This window comes from Coccinella septempunctata, chromosome 3, assembly GCF_907165205.1.
Source record: "Coccinella septempunctata chromosome 3, icCocSept1.1, whole genome shotgun sequence".
NCBI classification, from domain to species: Eukaryota; Metazoa; Arthropoda; class Insecta; order Coleoptera; family Coccinellidae; genus Coccinella; species Coccinella septempunctata.
In genome coordinates this window covers 7,486,033-7,503,323 of record NC_058191.1, presented here as the reverse complement: position 1 = coordinate 7,503,323, position 17,291 = coordinate 7,486,033, and the positions used below count along the sequence as shown (strand labels likewise).

Sequence of the window (17,291 nt, the reverse complement as noted above, 5' to 3'; positions counted from 1 at the left end):
ATATCCGTTTCAGCCAATTCGACGGTCTGATAAAATCATATCATGAACTACATCGATATTTTCGGGGACTGACACAGAAACTGGCCTTCCCGATCTGTCATCATCTCAATGAAAAATTTATCTTTTTTGATGCTTGCAGTCCAATTTTTCACGGTCGCATACGAAGGACATTGATCGCTAAGGGTATTAAGCATATCTTTGTAAATCTGCTTACCTCTTATTCTTTTTGAATACAGGTACTGTATTATGGCACGATTCTCTAATTTTTCGATTTTCACAATTTCGGTGGACATCTTCTTTCTTTTGAATTATTGTGTAACTCTGGTTTACTTTTTTAACCTCAAACTTCACGCTGACACTTCTAATAGTTATTGTCCGTTGCTATGGTAACGCAATATTTTTTTTATGTATGGAACTGGTCTAAGCTAACTAGATATCAATACATCCTCGTATGATGAGGACGCGTTTCTCAGAAACTTACAAGTGTAGATTATCTGAGGAAGAAGAGTAAGCTCCTGTTTTATTGATCAATGAGTGCTTCGCCAAGACAACGTAAAGAATGCCTTGGACAAGAAAATATAGGGATAAACAACAACCTAGCCTCCTTGAAGCCCCCCCAGATACTGGAGTTCATTGGAGCTCTGGAGCTGAGGGACGAGCTGTAGATGCAGCAGTGATAAGGCTCTGATGGAGGCACAATAGATCTAAAGTCGCAATCCTTTCTCAACTATCAGTAGAATATGTGAGAGCTTTTTTGCGAGTATCCAAAAAACAGCTTGCAGTCTAACACTTGCCTTCAAAATATTTTTCCACACACACGGTAGAAAGAGACCAATGAGATAAAAAGCTCTCGTATAATGGATTTAGGCTTTTCCAATTACTCATATCCACGCAATGAAGTAAGATATACAAGAGAATACGCAGAAGGGGCTAGAGAAACTAAAAAAGTTATAATAAATAGGTTGTTCCATATGAAATAACGTTTCAGTTTTTATTAAATAGTACCCAAATTTTCAGAACAATCCTATTCCGTTCTCCGTAAACGGCCAATAGACCACTCACCGTGGAAAACCCTGTATATCAATAAAAATTCTCCGCATAGAACAAATCCGCAGGTGGACTTCGATTTGAAAATTACGATTAAAATATCCTTCAAGCTACCGAAATAGTAGTTTTAACCGAGGTTACTTCCCAGCTGCAAAATAAGCTAGTTAAACTTGCTTGCACTAGAGAATCCGTCCCATTCATTCTTGATCGATGATAAAACGAAAGACCTTGATACCAGTACATTCTATACGGTCACACGCTGACATAACTTTTAATTGTCAATGGGCTTATCGTGTTGAAAAATTGCGTTTGGTGAGATAAGGAAGAAAAACGGTTGACGACGTCAGTGGCGTGCTTTCTGCTTGGTTTTCACTTTCGACTTGAGTTATGTGGTACTGATGCCAGCAAATAAGTCAGAAACTGGTCTACCTGTTACTCTTTCGATCGATGACAGTACGTTTCCTGCAGTTCACTTCTCAATGTGCTTCTTTCAGGACGTTAGACTTTTCACTCATCTTATTTATGGCGACGAACGCGTTTTCCAATTCCCAGTGATTTGCGTAAAATCGAGTCATTGCATATAAGTTTTGCATTTTGGTTGTCATAATCGACGGTATTCGGTACTGATGACGGTAATTAAGCCAGAAACCGGTCTACCTACAAACCTTCCGATCGATGATAGCCCATTTAATGGAGTTCCCTTCTCAATTTAGATTTCCAATACTCATAGTCTGAAAATTTTGCATAAAAGTGTGTTGTCAAAAAAGTTCATTTTTATTTTTGGAGAAAGAGAGTATGAGAATGTAACTACCATAAAGAAAACGGATGTTTGAAGCAATATAGCCTGTTAGTACCCTCAGGTGCTGAGTCAGCGTTACCAACCAAATAAACACAAATACGTTGAAAAAACAAAACATTGCATATTTCTTGAACTGAAATGAAGAGGTGTTTCTATTTCATTAAATCATTATGTCTCTGCACCCTGCGGAGGGATTAGATTAAGTAGAGCCGGCCACATCAGACACAGAGAGAAGTCGATCTGCATCTGCAACATGCAAATAACCAATGGCAACGTCCGTGTGTTTCGTGTTGACGAACTCATAATCATGATTATGGTGTCTTGCTTGCTAAATTGAAGGAAGTTAAAAAATCAGCAACAAGTGACTCGGTGACAGGATTTAAAAGGCGCATTTTAATCCGAACGATCAGGCGCAAGAGAATTTGAAGTTTTTATGCCAAATTTATGTTATTAACCTACTTCACTTTATCAAAGATCAAGAAATCCTACGTACTTCTGTCTCAAATACAGACAGTGATAAGTTACCAATAGGTTAATAGACTGATATAGCAAAATTGGTCTCCTTTCAAAAGCCATCCTTTTAAACATTTTCTCCTTGGTTTCCTATCTAGAAGCGATTTTAACTGCTTCTTTTTCAATAACCAAGGTCACGTCATCAGACTATATTTCTCATCTCCTACTGACGACGTTTTCGAATCGACGAATTCTCGTACTACTATTATTAGTGTTCTTTGTGTCTCTCTCTGTGTCTTCGGAAAGCTTTATACATGTTTCGTCGTATTGGGGGTTATAGTATCGAGTTGAATATACAGGGTGTATTCGAAGATGAGGCTTTTTTTTTCGACAGAATGTAGAATTCATCAAAATAAATCATGTCACCAAAAATTGTCTATATAACATATTCGAGATGGCTGAGCTACAACCCCTCAAAGTCCGACAAAAAAAATCAAAGCATAAACATATGGCTGGACAATGAATAGTTCTGTACTTCTGTACCGAGTCTATCGGATCAGTTGCATCATGCATGCCACTTGAAAAATTCTGCGATTTAGGGTGAAAAAATTGTAGAAAATTGAGACAGTTTATTGAAAGCGCTTTTATTGGAGATTTTGAACTAACATTTTATTCACACTTGGTCTCTAGTATTTTTCTGTTAATTGATAGCGAAATGAGCGAGATTAAGATGATCGACATTGGTTGCTTTACGGATGCTACCCCAAATACGAAAATGTGTTACATCTTTGAGCAACAGCCAGAATTACGTAGTGAGTCAGTTGAAAAGTTGAAATAACCACATGAGAGGTAATATTAGGAATATTGAATAATTTTTAGTTATTCCTGAATTTCAGCGTAATCTTTGCATATATCGCTATGAAAACCTTTGCAATATATGAAGAATCGCCGATGCCACCCCGTCGTTATTTTTATCGAAATATGTATGTCGAAAAACCGTCGAAAAATTATTGTGAAAACAAATTTTATTGACAGTTAAGTTCATGTTTTTTTTCTCATAAAAAATAACTTAATTGGAAAAAAAAAGAGACGGAGTGACATCAAGGCGTCCTTCAAGTTCAATTTAAAAAACAAATCAGGGCTTCACGTAAGAAATTGACAGCGTAAATTAGGAACTAGTGAATGCCGTTTTTGAATGGAGATTCTTGAGGTATTACTTCCCCTTAAGTAACTAAATGATGAGAAAAATTTGGCATCCCCAAATTTCCATTTCCACGTAAAAATCTAACGGGTTAATTTTCTAAACGAAACCATATGGTTGAGGCAGTCATAATGAGATAAGTTTTTTCCATTTCTTTGCGATAATTGAAAAAACAACTGATTTAGGGTTGTATTAGGATCTATTTGAGTAATCATTTAAAAAAATTTTACAACTTTGTCATCTTGAAAGTTTTGTACAGATGATTTTTGGTTGAACTCTTTTTTCTGACCAGTTCTATCTACTGTTAAAAAAAACCTTCATCTTTAAATACACCCTGTATACATTTGAACGTAGAGTAGACTTGAATGTGTTTATTGGGAAATTGTTCATAAAGCAATGCAAAAATTCGGCGTGTACCCTCTACCTAACACCCTTATTTACGGCTTTTTGTGTCCGCAAAACAAAAGCGTCTGTTTTCATATTCAGGAATCAAAGTATAGATAAGAAGCGTAGATAAGGACGGTGTGGCGAGGCACACAGAACATGTTAATCTAGCGGTCGGGTATTCGATCGCCACCGTGATTCATTGGTTACGGAAAATAAATTATCTGAGGGCATGACTCCGCAGCACGCACGGCACAGGAAGCTCCAATAAAAGCTTCATTTGCACAACAATGGCGTTCCAAATTATTTTAGTGTACGGTGCATTTTCGAGGGATTTTTTCCACATTGTAGCCGATTTGCCACATTATCAATTGGTCACGCATGCAATTTGGCGTTTCGGCACTGTTATATAAGCAGATCGTCGCGTCGTCCTCTTTCGCCATCTTTCTCTTCCGTTTAAGTGAGATCGTGCTCGATTTATTTTCCGGTGTGAATTAGGGGCGCGATGTCCATGGTACATAACGTCAATGATTTTATTGGTTCAGTCCGTTGATATTGAAAAAAACATCTGGCGAAGCAGTCGGACATCGTTAGTTTCGAAAGTGGCTGAACAGTGGACGTGGTCAAGCAAAATGAATATCACTGAGCGTGATTGGACAGGAAATATACTATGCTTCAACCACCTCCATAAACATTCTCGGAAACTGTATAGTTGATAACGGAATCGAGGACAAATGTAAAAAAAAACTAAAGTTTCGCTCAATTTAGAGTAAGTCCATGTTGAAAACATTAAAACCAGCAACAAACATAGTCGGAAACCGAATCATTACAAATAACTGAGAAACACAAACAACACAATACGCGAATGTCAATTTTGAACGGTTGATAACAAAGATAATTGCCACCACAAGAAGACATTTCTTTTTTTGTATAGCAGGGGGAAAATCTGCAAGTCAGGCGAACCACCCTCTCCTGAGGGGGAACAAGTGTGTTGATTCTCACTCTCCTGAGCTCGAGACCCACTCAAAACCCTCAACTGCTTCTTGAATATTGGTTCCGGGCATTTGCCTATAAACCGTTTATCTCTTAGTCGGTTTTCTTGTCGCTCACTATCGCATTCTCCTTTTGTCTTCCTCTAGATAGTAGTCCACTAGTCTCCTAAGCTCTTGATTCGGATGGTTTTTCGCTGTTTCGAGTAATTTCTCTGCTTTTCTGTTTCCGTTATGTTTTCCCATTTTAGGTCCCTATAAATCTGTCTATTTCTGACAAACCAAGGTGCATCTATTGCACATCGTAGCAGCTTGTTTTCAGTGGCCTGAATTCTTTTGATGTGGCTCTTTGCCGCGAAACCCCAGGCAACTGATCCATGAGTCAGTTGAGGCCTAGCAACGGCTTTGATTATCTTCAATTTTGTCTCTTTCGACATGTGGCTTCTTCTTCCTATTAGAGGGTAGAGTCTATTCATCGCTGCTTTCGTTTTGTCCATTGCTTGTTTGATATGACTTTTCCAAGTAAGTCCTTTGTCAAGATGTCAAGCGTTATTCCTAAATATTTGGCTTCATTTTTCCAGTCGATATCTTCGCCGTCAACTTCTAGATTCGTTGTGGGTCACAGTCTTCTCTTCTGTACTAATATTGCTTGGCTCTTTTGTCCATTGAGCTTGATTTTCCACTTCATGCACCAGTCATTTGTTTCGTCAATCGTTTATTGTAGAACTCGTTCTATTACTTCTGAGTTGTGGTGTCGAGTTGCTATGCCTGTGACGTCAGCATACAACGTTAGCATGGTTCTTGGATTCTTCGGAATATCGTGAATGTATATGTTGTACAGAAGTGGCCCAAGCACTGACCCTTGGGGTACTCCAGCCTCTATCTCTCTTGTTGTAGAGCATTCTCCTTCCACTTTCACGTAAAATCTTCGATTTTTGAGATAATTTCGGATCAACTTGCATATTTTGATCGAATATCCAGCACATCTCATCTTATATATTAATCCTTCATGCCATACTCTGTCGAATGCTCTGGCGACGTCTAGTAAAACAAGACCTGTAGCTTGTTTATTTTGGAATCCCTCTGTAATGAAATCTGTGAGCCTTAATAATTTTTGCTCTGTTGAATGCTCTCTTCTGAATCCGAACTGTTCTGGTGGTATTAGTTTCAGATTTTCGGTTTCCTCATTTAGCCTCGTGGCGATAATTCTTTCTACTACTTTTCCTAACGCCGACAGTAGACTTATCGGTCTGTTGTTTTGTGGGAACTTCTTATCTTTGAATGGTTTATTGAACACTACGACTTCCGCTATTTTCCATTTTTCTGGGTAGTGTTTTGTCCTCAGAATTCCATTCGCGATATTTGTTAGAGCGGCTATACCTTTTCCAGGTAATTTCTTTAACATAACCTTCGTTATTTTATCGCTTCCGGGAGCTTTCCTCTTCTTCAAACTTCTAATTATTTTCCTTATTTCGTTTGGCGATGTTGGTTTGTCTATTTCAGCCGCCGCTGGTTATTCATCCATTTCTTCATCATTTTCTTCAACCGCTTTTTCCAAATCTTCCTTATCGTCGTCTATCCTGTAATTTATTCTCGATTCTCGTTCGATCAAGTCCGCCAATGCATCTGCCTTATCAGTATCGGTATACGCCATTCCCCTTTTTCCGTGTAGGGGTGGAATTTTAGTCTTTTCTCCTCGTAGGCTTTTTTGCATTCTCCATGCAGAATGATCAATTGTATTCAGTTCTTGAACCCTCTTGTTCCATCTGCTTGTTCTTAGATCTTTCAGGGTATTTTTCAGAACTTGGCTATGGCAGTTGAGGTTCCTTTTATTCAGATCATTTTTATTCATGCGGTATATTCTTCTGAGTCTTCGATTTTCTCGTATAAGATCTTTTACTTCTTTAGGCGTATCGCCATGCGGATGACTTGGTGGTGGTCTCTTCACTCTCCTCGCTTTCAATATAATCTCTTCCAGTTTATCAACCGCACATTCCAGATCCTCTGGGGTGCTTATTTTTGGGATTTCTTTTATTTCCGATTGTACTAATTGGCTGTATTTAGCCCAAACGGTTGATAACAAAAATAATTGCCACCATACAAAGACATTGCCACCTCAGAAAGCATATGATGAGAATAGGCTTATCAGAAACCGAGTGCAGATTCTGTGGGGAAGGAAACTCCAATTCATCTAGTTACCTGTTTCGCCATTGCAAGTCTGCGCAAGGAATGTCTAGGACAAGAGTACTTTAGGACGAACGAAAATATAAGCTCCTTGAAACCCTCTCAGATATTTGAGCTTATTGGAGCTCTGGAGCTGGAGGGCCAGCTGTGAATAGCTGCTAGAGCAGCTCTGATGTGGGGCACAATAGACCTTGAGGTCGCAGTGAAACGTAACCCCCTTATAAACTATAAACAAAAATAAGGTACAATGAAGAGCACATCTGGTCTACTGCTTTTAGGGGTTGTCAACTACATTTGATCGACTAATAAATATCAATCAAATACTACCATACAGGATACCCTGTGTATCCACTCTGTTGTTGATATTTCGATGTAAACTATTCTGTATCTTTTATTTATTCATCCTTTTACATCCAATAGGCAAATGCCCAATTAGAGTTGTAAACAGATAACGTATACATACTTTCATATACAGGATAATAACTCACCCAGGTGACCATATTTCATAACAATTATGAAGCAGAAATGTATCCCGCGCTCCTTGTTTAATATCAGATATATCACACTAAGAGAGCTCTTATGTAACAGCTATCAGCTATGCTCCTATGTCCACCTCAAACAAGGAGCACATCTCATTTCTGAAAGGAGCATAAATAATTCAAACATGGATCATGCAGATATTTGTTTTTTGGGAGATCTATATGTATTACCTTCATGTGTTATGTTTGTTATGTTTCATTTGTTATCGAGAACTCTCCAACAAAAAGATGAGAAATTATGGAAATTAATATAAACTTTTGCTATAATATTGAACTCGAATTTTGATTTTTCAAATAGTGTGTTTTCATCAATCATTGTTGAAAAGAAAATTAAAAAACATCTCAAATCAGTTCGGTGAGGTATGTGAACGAATGAAGTCATGAACCCATGCAAACTGCTGGGTTCATGATTACTGTTCACCAAGAAAGATTAGGACAGGTCTTTCTGATCTTTGCACTTCCATGCATTCCATAAAAAAATTAATCAACAGTTCACTAATCTTTTGGCTGAGGTCAAAAAGTTTTTAGAAGAATTGTGCCTATGTTATACGTTGTGAGAATGAGATGAATACTATATGCATATTGCATAAGAAGAGAATTCGAAATATATATGACTCATTCATTTATTTCTACATATGAGGTACATGCAACACGCGAGGAAGTAACCTATATCGAAATCTACACCAAACAGGACATTATTTATTCAGATATAATTTTTATATGCTGGATATAACAAAAACATAGCCTATTATGTTTCATAGGGCTGCTATGAAAATACGAGAAATGATTTATTGACCTACAGTTCGATATCCATAGCACTTTCTTGTCAGTGATTCACCATTTCACTGAAAGATTACTATGACACAGAAATAACTAATCAAATGTTCAATATCTGCACTTCACATTCAGTTATCCACTATTCAACTGACAAAACATCTAAATGATAATAAATACATATCACAACGACAAAAAAACTTATAGTGTCATGCTCTGTTCGTGATCTCAAAATGATACATGGCAAATAAAGAACAATGTTACAAATATGTTACGTAGATATCATGGAGCGGTAACATGAAATTTACAAAATGTGGATATAATTTGGATAAAGGACAAGTACATCCCAAATATCGTATCAGACATGTAATGGTTATGGAAAAATAACACATAACATAGTTCGTTTTCGTGGACCCTGTATATAATATGGTTATTTACAAAGTGAATTTTTAGTGTATCATTTATTGCATGGACACAGTCCAAATTTTTATCAATTACATAGAATAGGGACGGAGCTATACTCCTTTATGTAAGTACCTCAAACTGTCAAAATATTAATAAAAAGTAAAATTTCTCGAAAACAGTTGAGAATTCAGATATAGTTGTATTATTAAATGCTAAATGCATATTCAAATTCAACAAGGAATTCAAAATTGTACAAATATATAGGGTATTCCATTCAAAATAACAAAGTTGATAGCTGTGCAGAAGAAACGAAACACTTTTTATAGTTCTAAATAATTTTAGGAGATGTTCTCCTTGAAAAGAGGAAACTTCTATTTGAAACTTTTTTTGTAAAGTTAATAGAATCAGAGTAATCGACCGCTGCCCCATGGCGCGGACACACTGTATAATGCCCTTTGCGGCTTTAACGTCAACACCATAAAGACACCTAGTGGCCTTCCGAGTGCCCGATACTCCTTAAAATGTCCTTTATACTAACATAAATTAAAAAACTCGGCAATGCCTGTCAGTTGTGCAAATTTTAGAATCGTATTGGAATATCAGTGTGCCATCTGCAATTGTATTCACAATATCTGTTGTATAACAATAAATAAAATAAATATTTCATTTCAGTTTGAATCCATTTCATATTCGTTGCCTCAGATTTTCCAGTTTTCCAATATTTTAAAACGCTGTCACGGTCAAATTTTATTCAAAAATTTATGCTTTATCTCTACTGGCAACACAAAAAGTATTTATCCCGTTTATCCCGTGACATCTCGCATACGTTGAACTCTCGTAGCAGATCAATTGAAAGACGTTTCTGCTCCAGATGCACGCGCTGAGGAAGCTGATGCAAGGGGACGTCAAACACCAGAAAGCACCCTTGGGGAATAACTTCCGGCCACCCCAGCCCCTACATCATCGTCCCGTAAGGACAAATATTGACTTTAACATCAAGCGTAGTGAGGTAAGTGTTTTTCAAATATTGCTGCGATGGAATTTCTCACCCCTTTCGTTTTTCTCATATCAACCGTTCAGGCCAATAAAGGCAGTTTTCTCAAGGGTTGGAAAAGGGAAAATTATCCGATTTTTTGGTTCCTTCCTTTATCTGAAGTTATTGCTTTTCCGTGGATAGAATTCGAGATGGTGCAAGGGGAAGCAAATCGATTTAAAAAAATTGTTTTCTTCGTGGCGATAAATTTCAACAGATCTTTTAAATGCACACGGAACTGTCCATAACGCGAGGGAATTTTTTCATGCAATATAATAGGTACTCTAATTGACAATTTTTTTCCTCCTCCAGAGGCTAGTTTCCTTAAATTGAGGATATAACTGAACATTCTCATCGATTGTCCTCATTTTTAAAAAAACCTATCAGAAAAAACTGCTGGTTTTTTTACCCCTACGACGAATAGTGTTAGTTGTCCATTTTTATCTCGATTAAATTTCATGAAGGGATTGTTATAGGATTGGAACCATCTCTAGAGCACTATTTTGTAGTTGTAGCTTGGTGGTGGTTACTTGGTCTGACAGAAACCTCTCTACGACCTTTTAAGTTCTTTTCTATTGACTCTCTATAACTCTCTGTATTTCCAGCATTTTATACAAAATTTTGAGCATCTTTTGAAATTTAATTCAATAAAACGATAGTTTTATTTTGGAATTGTTGATATGCAAGCAGCATAAAGCAATCATTCATTAGAAGGCGTAGAGCGTGTTTTATTCTGTCCTAATGGCCACTCCAAGCATCTTTTTCAAAACTTAATTCAATAAAATAATATTTAGTATCTCAATATTTTCAACTTAATTTCAAGAAAAAAAAAGAAAAATTAGTTAGTTCAAAGAGGTTTTCAGTATGTGCACTTTGTCACGGCTCGTTTACTTTGAGACGATAGTACCTGATGAAATTTGTCACCGAATGAAAGTCGATCATTACAGTTTTTTTCATGCACAACTTTCAACCCCTTTCAACCCCAAACGCTTCAATTATTGCATCCAAAACGATGATAGTCATTTTTTAACGTTCCATTTAACTTATCTTGTAATGCACAATGATTTTCCGGGTGGTACTTCAATGCCGAAATAAATTTCCAATGTCACTCCATTTTCTTCTCCATTCTCCACTGTAATGGACTTTCATTCGGTGACAAATTTCATCAGGTACCATCGTCTCAGAGTAAATGAACCACGACAACGTGCTTATACTGAAAACCACTTTGAACTAAAAAATTTTGAAAAAAAAAATGTTTTTCTTGAAAATTGCCGCACGCTTGTAAAGAATATACAAAGACCTTGCCAAAAAAGTACCACAGGATCCACTTTCCCTACTCGAAAAATTTAAAGGGTTGATGGGGATGGCACAGGGTGCAACAAAAATCCTTCAAAAATGCATGAAAATTTGGTAAAAGTGAAACAAAAATTGACCTGTTTCAGGATTTTGCTTCCAAATATTTTTCTTCTGAGAAAATGAATTTGTTTCATAATTTGACGCGCACTCTATAGGAATGAATTTGACACGAGAACCTCCTAGACTGAATTCTCTATATACTATTGAGTGAATATTATTCTGGATTGAATCAAAAATGTTTTAATTGGTTATCGTGGGTTATCCTCAAAAATTATACATATGCTGTATCGCAAAATTTTGTAATGCTAAATCTACATCACTGGCCAGCGAGTGTACCCACAAACTAATTTTTTGTTTCAGTACCCATAAAATCAGCTCAGTCTCATTCATCCAAAAGCAAAAGCTCATCATTGTCCTGAAATCATTTTTTTGTTGTCTAGCTCATTGGATAATATAATTTCTTGTATCCATATTCTGTATTCAGCTTGAATACTATTGACATTGTAATAATAGCAGTTAAAAATAATGTGATCAGGTAATTTTTAGCATACATAGAAAAGATGTTCTTAGTGATTATAACTGATATTTTCAACTCCAGAATCCGTGTCACCTTGATACCGGCTTTCAGTATCGACATAATAATTATCACATTATTCTTCTGAATTCGTTTGGATGACTTTTTGTTTTATGAGAAATATTTCGAAGGTTAAATGTTCACAAATATAATAATTTTTTCCTTGTTTCAGTTGGGGAAGCAGTGCCCTAGTATGTACAAAGATGTTTATTATAAGGCGAATAGCTGGAAACAACATTAATAATGGAGGATTTTACACCCGAAAAGACATTTAGTGAATTTGGCGAACTGATAGTGCTAAAATAATAATGAAAATAAGACATATCATATTTTGCAACCGATCGACATATTAACTTGACTGAATTTTTCTCTGTTGTTACGAATGACAAAATGCTTGTTACGATATGAATAATTTTAGGTATCATTAAAAGATATTGTTTCCCCCAAGAAAATTCCCCATATCATTATTGTATCCCTGCAGGAGTATGCTTATTGAATGTTTCCATCTGATGTTTTCTTAATGAACAGTGTATTTTTCGGAATAAACCCTTATAGTTTTAAGTCTGAATAGATACAAACCATATGAGATTCATATCAAAATTTGTCATCAAAACCTTGAAAATGTACTTATTTGATTATACATATCGCTTTCAGCGAACCATATCAGTGGATAGAATTTTGTTCAAAATCATGCAAAAATATTTTGGGAGACTAGTTGTTATATCGCTTTTCGAAGGCTTCATTTTGTATCGAATATTGCTTTGGAAATTGTATTAGAGAAAAATTTAATAAAAGTGTAAATTAATGAAGCTTCATAGTGAAATTATTATTTGTATAAATGTTAATATATATGTTGATATTATTTTCAAATAATAAAAATTTTTTACAAACAATGTGCTCAGTTTCAATTCCACCAAGACATCGCTATGAAAAATCGAATCTAGAATTGACATTACAGTACAATACAAAAAAACAGGATATGGAATAACGCTACCAAAGAAAAGATTGAACTTATCTCAGGAGTAATAATCTTTTGAACAATCTACTTCGATATTATACGGAAGTGGTAAGAGGCCTACGGGAAAGAATGGGGAAAAACTATTCCATTGAAAGACCCTTCAGCATTGAGCGAGAAGTTTTAATTTTCCTAATCCTTACTCAAGGTTGATTGCCTCTAAACTCATCTGTTCACTCTTCGAGAACCTCTAGTGGTTGAATGAAGAAATATACATTTTTTATAGTTCAGATAATTCGAACAACGCCTCTAGTTCCCTTGGTGGGTTAGGAGAATTCAGGTCTCAGTATAGAGAGCATACTGCAAGATTCTCCAGCGGAAGTAAATATATGGCAACTCAAATATAAAAAAAACTAAACAAAACAAGGGAACTTTGATTTCTTTCATTCTTTGGTGATTTCTTTGTGGAAATAACGTAAATAAAAATATCCTGCAATGAATCGGCATATTTCCTGATGGCAATACGCCGCTTGTAATCTATTCGGCATTGTCTCAAGTCACCCTATGAAACAGCAAAATAAATTAATGAGATCCGTGTTGCCGTTTGATTTGTGAACAACTTTGTTTCATGACATATCTAATATCCCAATATCCCACGTATCCAGAAAAAAATACACATGCACAAAGTGAAACCCATGTACAGGACACTAGAAATATAAGGGCCATAAAAAAACGCGCTTTTACTATCCTGAATTCGTTTTAATTTTTTCTGTCAATTCAAACCCTCGGGTCACGGCAAACTCACAGGACTGTCAGAAGTCACCAATCTACCGGTTTCTACAAATATATCATGCTAAGACAGCGATGTGCTTGAATTGCACATATCAGATCACAGAACTCAAAAACTCAGCTTCGTATTAGAAACAGAATAATATCGGTTTTTAAAGATTTTATGGTCAGCAGGAAAAACAATAATTAACTAACTAGTAAGCCCGTAGATTAGCCTCAGCCGAGGCTCGGACCTGCGGCCCTCGTGGTTCACCTCGGCCAAAAAATTCAAATGTTCGAAACTGCAGTATCAAAAGATTAAAACCTTATTTTGAAAAATACAGTATACAAACACACAAATACATAAGTGTGGAAACAGGTTCGGAAAATTGTAAGAAGACTTGTGATGAAGACTTTAAAATAAAGTTCAAACTTATTTTCTGAAATCCAAAATTTTGTTTGATCGAAATAACTTATTCCTCAATGAGAAAAAATTGAAATTTATTTTTTATGATACAAATAGATCACTGAAACAAAAGTCTGATAATATTACTTTGTCTCAAGCTAATTATCACTATCTTATATAAATGGCTAGAACTAGCCATTTCTATTGATCAATTTGTAAATAATCGGCAATACACTGAAAGTATTCCAAAGAAATAGAATCAAATGTGCTATGTTTTGAGATTTATAATATAGTATATAAACAAAGCAATTTTAAGAGTATATTTCGAAGAATTCGTAGGTACTTTTAGTTAGAGAATCACCTTTTTGGGGAAATAAAAAAAAAATTTTTGGTACAAAAACGAGCTTATAAGTATGTATTATTCGCAAACTGGGTTATAGGGAATCTTGTCGGGGAGAATTGAAAGATAATAATATCTTTACAATTTTTGATCTATACCTACTTGTTTGAATGTTTAATTTTTTACAAAAAAAAAACAAATTCTTCACTAAAAATTCAACTGGTTATAACGAAAAAAATTTAGATTCAGATTTTCTGATTCAAAGACTTAGATTAACTGAGAGGGGTCCTATCTACATGGCTCTAAGAATTTACAATAAATCGTCAAATTAATTAAAGTTCATATCAAACTATAAAGCATCCAGGAATCAAGTAAAACATCTACTTCTTAATTTAGAACCTTATAATTTGAAAGAATATTTCGACTGTGAGAGGATCACGCTGGCGGAATCTTTTTGAATGAACCAATTGCTTAGGAACTTTGACAGTGCGAGATCTAAAAAATTTCTAGATTTTAGCAAATGCTACACCCACATATTGCAGTTCTGGAACTGGATGGCAATGCATAGACAACACTTCGGCTAAAACAGATGGGGGCTACAATATATTGTAAACTTGCAATTACCCTTTACACGTTCCTCAGTAGTACCATTGAGTATTAGCCCCAGTTGAATACTCAAAGGTGTACTGCGCAGTGACATTGCTTTTACTGGAATTCACTGGCAATGATTTTGGGAATTATATTCAACGAACCCTGTAACAGGCTAATATGCCACTGCCACTGTGACTAGAATTCTGAAATGAAGGGTCTGTTTATTTGTTCGACAATAAGATAAGTCAACTCAAGCTTTGATGAAAGTTCATTAATTCATTCAAAATCATCTACAACAGATGACCCGTTTTTATTCATGATGGTCAACCCCAAATGAGATGATCAAAGATTTTTAGTTGGTACGCTGCACGTGCAGGCGAGAAAAAAAAAATTGGGATTCAGAAAACGTACTAACAGGAAAATATGAATATCACGTACACTTAGTATGATGTCGAAACGCTTTTCCGAATTGAAACACTTCTATGAGTAATTTTCCCAATTTCAAATTCCCCAGTGGGTAAGATGGACTGATACCGAAATGCTTACCTTAACATTGCTGATCCAACGCGAAGTTTGTTCGAAGACAAATAAGGTTAATATTGTTTGCTCGGTAATTCATACCCATCTGGAATATTAGTTTATCTTTCACTTAATGGAATCAACAGTTTGAGTTTCCCTTAAGCAACGGATGAGCATCGTGACTATTGACCCCAGTCACCTCCCAGTGCGGTCAGCATTCAGGATTATATGGCTGCAAATACTATTTGCGAACTAGACAGACTTGATTATTCAAAATTATCTCGAATAACCGTTTAGTTTTCAGATATCGAATACATAATAATGTGGCATATTTATATCTCACGAACATTACGGAATAGATGACAACTGCTATTCTTCAGCAGTATTAATGCTATTAATGCATTGTAAGATTGCATATTCATATTCAAAGTTTTCTTTACTATTGAAGCTGAAAATTTCCAGCGACATGTAGCAATACATATGAATTTATTCTTGAAATGGTGACAGGTATGACCTACTGTCACATTTATTCAATGTCATTTTGGGTCCAAATAAATCAGAAAGCTGGTAGCAGAAACAACTACCTCATAAATAAACAAAGGTTATATTGGCACTTTGGTTTCACCAAATAAAAAAAATTGACCAAAATATCCCAATTATCACCTAAATAAATGTTTCATGGAAATGACCAACGATCTCAGCCGAATTAAAATCATAAGAGAGTACCGTTGAAAAGGGCTGTTTCGAAAAAAACGCTGTCAGGTCAAATATATGAAAAAAATATCATCAACTTCATTTTCATGCAACATTAATTTCAGTCATAATTGGAAAGTTTGAGGTTTTTCATATTTCATTCAAATTCTTTATTGAGTTCAACCCCTGGTGTAACAATGCTTGATCAGGGAATCAACGCTTGATTTTCGGATAAACATTATTTGTCATGAGCATTCAGAATATAATTCTAGCATCAAATTATTATCCATATACAATGATTCTCTGTTGCAGCGCTTTCAATATATGTACCTATTCAGAAATGAAAAGATTTCAGTGCTTACGTTTTGGAAATCGAGTGACGTTGATCGCGCAATCAAAGTTTTGTAAAACCGGGAGCATACTGATCAAAATCACGTAGTGATTAGACTGAATAGTCCAATGTTTCATTCAGATCTAAAATGGTTCAAAAGGATTTCCGTAAAACTCCATATATCCAAGGTCACTTTTCTTACCATTTTATATGTTTTTTTTTCAAATAATATACCCCATGATTCATAAATTTCTTGGAGCCGTCTTGATAATGAAAGTTTTGGTATGATTAATTGAATCGAAAAATAACACTTTTCCAAATCAGCACCGAAAGTATCTTTGTCGGGACGATTCTTTCCATTTTTAATTTTCGAACGATTTTGCATATCGATGAGAACAGATTTGACAAGAACATCAACTTTTTATTTTATAAGGACAGCGCTTGTCATGTCAAAAAAATTGAACGAGTATCGAAAATAAGAATTAAGAACGTAACACTTCCCAAAAGCGATTTTACGGGACTCTCAGTTCCTACTCGTCGAGTAAAATATTACATCCGGAACTTGTTTGCTACACTCCATTCTACATTCACTTTTATTGAAGCACTCGGTTGGCCATGGAATGATTTTCTCAAGTTTTTGTACGCTTGGAATGTCGTTAATATCACAATGACTTTGCAAGATCTAAACTAAGCAGCAAATGAAGTAGGACACCAAAAAAACTGTTACTTCGGCTTAACTGAACCTCAGATTGAAATTCAAACAGACTCTTTTTAACATTGACATTATGCTCTGTCTATGAAGTGAAGGAGGCGGTTAAAGAATTCACACAACACAGAGCCTGTCTCATATTAAGATGTGATTCAGAAAAATAAAGTCTAACGTCCAGTTTCATAATCAAATTTAAAGTCACTTTAAGCTTAAAGCTTCCTTTACTGTCATTTTTAGTAGG

General features: G+C 35.6%; 1 protein-coding gene across 1 annotated transcript in view; it reads left to right on the top strand.

Moving 5' to 3' along the window:
• Positions 1 to 12,056, top strand: part of LOC123310499 (carbonic anhydrase-related protein 10) — a 447,368-nt gene extending 435,312 nt beyond the window's left edge. The window contains exons 9-10 of the mRNA XM_044893983.1: positions 9,647 to 9,784; positions 11,911 to 12,056. Of these exons, the coding sequence (XP_044749918.1) occupies positions 9,647 to 9,784; positions 11,911 to 11,979 (207 nt within the window). The 3' untranslated portion in view covers positions 11,980 to 12,056. The remainder of the gene's footprint in view (positions 1 to 9,646; positions 9,785 to 11,910) is intronic.
• The last annotated feature ends 5,235 nt before the right edge of the window (positions 12,057 to 17,291 follow it).